The sequence below is a fragment of the Trichogramma pretiosum genome, unplaced genomic scaffold (genome assembly GCF_000599845.2).
Source record: "Trichogramma pretiosum strain Unisexual culture from Peru unplaced genomic scaffold, Tpre_2.0 scaffold55, whole genome shotgun sequence".
NCBI lineage: Eukaryota > Metazoa > Arthropoda > Insecta > Hymenoptera > Trichogrammatidae > Trichogramma > Trichogramma pretiosum.
In genome coordinates this window covers 1,169,175-1,173,653 of record NW_019641617.1, presented here as the reverse complement: position 1 = coordinate 1,173,653, position 4,479 = coordinate 1,169,175, and the positions used below count along the sequence as shown (strand labels likewise).

Sequence of the window (4,479 nt, the reverse complement as noted above, 5' to 3'; positions counted from 1 at the left end):
TTATTAAATTATGCATCAATGTATTGAAAAAAACATCATGATTTAATAGAAAAAATCGGATGTACTGATTATGAACGACGTATGTGTACCGTGTGAGTGCGAGAAAGACAGAAAAACGAGTCAACTAGTAGCATGTTCTCATTCGCGCCTGCCTATTTCCGTTACAAGCCGCGAAATCTCGAATATACTTTTTTCCGAGAAACGTTTCCTGCTAAATGTTAACTTCGTTCGTGCACTCTTTGTTTTGAACATTTGCAATCGAGACGAGAATCGAGAAGCCATGGCTGATGAAACTGTGGCAGCAAAGCTAACCAACTGGGGTTTAGCCGAATACATAGATATATTCCAACGTAAGTAGTTTCTTTTTCTTTATAAACTTCACGATTAGGTCAACAAATGAATTAATATAATTATATTTTTGAGTTTGTTTAATTAACATGGTAGTGTAAAAGTACAGTTCAAGTAAGTATAACCTTGATGAATTCTAGTGTTGGTTCAAATGTTAATATTCGAATGTTAGTTTTCAAATGTTTAGTATTTTGTGTGAACTGTTTAGATTGCAAAAAAAAGTTGAAAATTGAATTTTCATTTTCGGATTTAACTTTGAAGTGAATATTTTAGTAATTTGTTAGTTATACACACTGAAAAGTAATCTCATTCCTATTGATAGTTGACTTAATCTTGATAATGAACTCTTGTAACCTACAAATAATGTGCAATGCCATTAAACAGATTTATAAAAATTGTTGACTAGTGCGCATTGATGGAAGTTCATAGGTTTTGCTTACAGACATGCTTTTATTCAATTTCTCCCTTCTATGCTCAATTCACATTCTCAAGTCGTTTAAGGCAAGTGATCAAAATGTGTAGTATGAGTGTTGCTTTTAAAATTATTATACACCTTGATCACCTATACCCTCACATTCTTTAAGAAAGTCCTAAGTTGAGTTGTTCTCCATGAATTTAAGTTAATTTAGCAGTACATAATTTAGATAAAGCAGAGGGGAAGCGCAGTATGTAGAAGTACGCATGGTCCATCTTCAACGCATGAAACTCAAACATTTATAGAAAGCTTTTTCATTTTGAAACCACATGTCATTTTGAAAGTTTGGTGTGGTTTATTATTAAGTCTGGACAATTTTTTTACATTAATGAAGGTACTTTTTAGTGTGTAATCTCACAAGTGTAAAGAGTTTGTTCATCAATCTTGATTCCAAACTCTGGTAACCTATCAACTCACATTCTCAAGTCGTTTAAGGCAAGTGATCAAAATGTGTAGTATGAGTGTTGCTTTTAAAATTATTGTACACCTTGATCACCTATACCCTTACATGCTTTAAGAAAGTCTTAAGTTGAGTTGTTCTGCATGAATTTAAGTTAATTTAGCAGTACATAATTTAGATAAAGCAGAGGGGAAGCGCAGTATGTAGAAGTACGCATGGTCCATCTTCAACGCATGAAACTGAAACATTTATAGAAAGCTTTTTCATTTTGAAACCACATGTCATTTTGAAAGTTTGGTGTGGTTTATTATTAAGTCAGGACAATTTTTTTTCATTAATGAAGGTACTTTTTGGTGAAATCTCACAAGTGTAAAGAGTTTGTTCATGGATCTTGATTACAAACTTTAGTAACCTATCAACTCGCATTCTCAAGTCGTTTAATTAAAATTAAATACAAATTAAATACAAATTCTTTATATTAATGAAGGTACTTTTCAGTGTATTTACTATGTGAAAATCCAAATCTTCTTCAAAAATCTAAATTCAAATTTTAACGGGTAAAATTTGTTGTTGCTTATCACCTTCAATAAATTGTGTGAATCATGTGTCCTTTAGAGTTTGTATTTAAAAAGTATAATATTGGACCTCTTGAAAGGGTTTTAGATGATGTTAAAAGTTCTACCAAATTCTATTTGTCAGAAAATCAGCTATGTACATAGTTTTTTGTAATGAGAGCTAAACTTGGTTTATTAAATACTGACAATTTACACAAATTTAAAAGTGTGCATTTTGAATAATAATTTATACATTTATTTCAGGTAATAAAATTACTGAAGACGTTTTTAAAAAACTGAGTCAAAATTATTTGGAAAAACTAATTACTATAATAGGAGATCAAGTTACTTTCATTGAAAAATATTCAGAAGATTATGGTTGTGAGTTTGGAGAAGCATCTCAATCCGGCAAAAAGAGAAAAATTTTGGAAGAGGTTTCAAATGTACCAGAAAAAGTACCTCGTTTAGAAATTCAAAAAAATCAGAGGTATCAAGATATCCAAATCATTTTGAATGAATTTAAAGATATTAAACAAATTCTTGAAGATTCATCTGAAGGCAGGAATATAATTTCTCAGTACAATAAAAAAAAAGATTTAAAACCTAATTTGCAAAACAAGCTCGTTGATATTGTTATCAACAAATTACTTGATATCACAGAAAGTGATGAGGATTGTTCAAAACAAGAAAAAATTCCTTACACTATTTTTCATTCTTTGGCTGAATACATAGTAGAAGCTTTTGAATCAGAAGTTATAAGTACATACTACATTGGGCCAATACCAAAAAAAGACTCATTGGATAACAAGTCAAAAGGTTGTAGAGGAAAATTATCAACCAAATATAATAATTTGAAATCGTCACGGAAAAAAAACAATCATGAAGATGATAAAGTAGATGAAAATAATCCACCAAAAGAGGCTTTAATGCGAATACATGATTTACCAGAATGTGAAAAAAGTAATGCTTTTATAATTTTACATTGATTTTATGATTTTATATTAATTTTGAATTTTTGATTTTGCAGATGACGACATCGAGACAAGTTTGCAGTGGTTAAAAGAAAATCATGCCTTCCCAATTGAAGAAGTTGCTATTGAACACTGGAAGAAAACTGCCAATTACCGACTAAGATTAATGAAAGAGAGTAGCAATATAAACACATCAGGATCATTCACAGATTACCCCATACTCAAGCAAAACAATGCTTATTTATTAGTCGAAATAGATTATGACGAGATTTTTCATAATAATCAATCCAAATATGCGCTCGATTTGAAATTATGGGAAATAATATTTAAAACTTTGATGGATATAGGGAAACTTGGGCCAACAGATACAGATGGACGTGATTTAAAAAATCTGATTAATAATGATAAAGACAGTCAGTATCTTAGCTTTTAACTATTCGAAAATGGTTGAAAGATAAATTTCATGTTCGATTCATTTTTCAGATTGTAAAACTGCTGTTCAATTATTACTGTTGTCCCATTTGTTGCCACCAAAAAATAAATGCATAATTCCAACGGGTAATTGGAAAGTTTCTATCGGGGACTCAAAGAACAGCATCATTCACCATGCCAAGGTAATAAAACTATATGTTAAAAGTTATTTTTACAATTCATTATGCCCAATTTCATTTAACATTAATTATTTTATAGGATGGAACTTTGATGCCTGATATAGTAAAAGGAAGAAGGGATTTTGCAAAACTACACAATACAACTGTTCAACCCTTCGTGATCGTCGTTGGACCTACTCTTCTCGAAATTAAAGAAAACTATGTCTGCATAGATGATTACACGTATAAAGTACCATCTACTTTGCATGCATTTATAATTTGTTTTAAATTATTCCACGTATTTCTGTTGAAATATCCCTACGAAAGTGAACATATTTATACTCTAATTCAAAAAGTTTTGAATATCGAAACTGTTTGGGATAAAAAGTTTTCATCGACTGAAAAGGCCATTGCAACTATTAAAAAAAGGATAGTTGAAGCATACCCAGAGTAGAAGATACCCTATTTTAAATGAAACTGATTATTCTAGTAGTATTAAGAATTTTTATCATTTATAATCATTTCTGTTTGTGTGTTAAACTAATCTTAAATATAAACTTTTTTAAATTATTTAAAAAAAGATAGCTAAAAGGCTACATCCATATGCAAAGTAGAGGGTACTTAATATTAATCGAACGTATTATTGAAATAGTTACGGCAATTTTACGATAATAGTATTTATTTTCATCATCTTATGAATAATCAATTATTCAATATGAGAAATGATATTTTTTGTTCAAAATTGGTATAATAATCATATCTTTTGGTTTATTATTTTGAAATTTCAAAGTCAAGCATAATAAGTAATTTATTTAATTTATTCTCATAGTCTAAAATTCAACAAAATTGATTATTCAAAATGCTTTTGTGTCCGTTTTGCAACATATTAAAAAATGAACAAACGTTTCTACCACATGTAAAATTAAAGCATAGAAAGTTAATGAAGACTGAAATAACGTGCCCCACTTGTAAGCAAAAATCTCGTGATGTATATCATTTTAAACAGCATCTAAACACTCATAAAAATTTGAATAATGATTCAGAAATTCAGAATGATATCACTAATGATAATGAATGTGATGATACTGTAGAACCCCAAATTGATATTGATGATGTTGGCGAACATCACACCTTTGATGTT

At 29.6% G+C, this 4,479-nt stretch overlaps 1 protein-coding gene across 1 annotated transcript; it reads left to right on the top strand.

Annotated features, from left to right (window-relative positions):
• The first annotated feature begins 222 nt into the window (after positions 1–222).
• LOC106651497 lies at positions 223–4,087 on the top strand. The gene is made up of 5 exons (XM_014370020.2): positions 223–350; positions 2,042–2,737; positions 2,805–3,161; positions 3,232–3,362; positions 3,439–4,087. Exons 1-5 carry the CDS (start codon positions 281–283, stop codon positions 3,790–3,792), a joined length of 1,608 nt encoding a protein of 535 aa, XP_014225506.1. The 5' UTR covers positions 223–280; the 3' UTR covers positions 3,793–4,087.
• The last annotated feature ends 392 nt before the right edge of the window (positions 4,088–4,479 follow it).

Bases quoted from the DNA above. Each gene is read 5' to 3' on its own strand.
- LOC106651497 (XM_014370020.2), top strand. From the start codon at position 281: ATGGCTGATGAAACTGTGGCAGCAAAGCTAACCAACTGGGGTTTAGCC. The intron at 2,738-2,804 runs GTAATGCTTTTA...TTGATTTTGCAG, and splicing joins TTTACCAGAATGTGAAAAAA to ATGACGACATCGAGACAAGT. The intron at 3,162-3,231 runs GTCAGTATCTTA...TTCATTTTTCAG, and splicing joins GATTAATAATGATAAAGACA to ATTGTAAAACTGCTGTTCAA.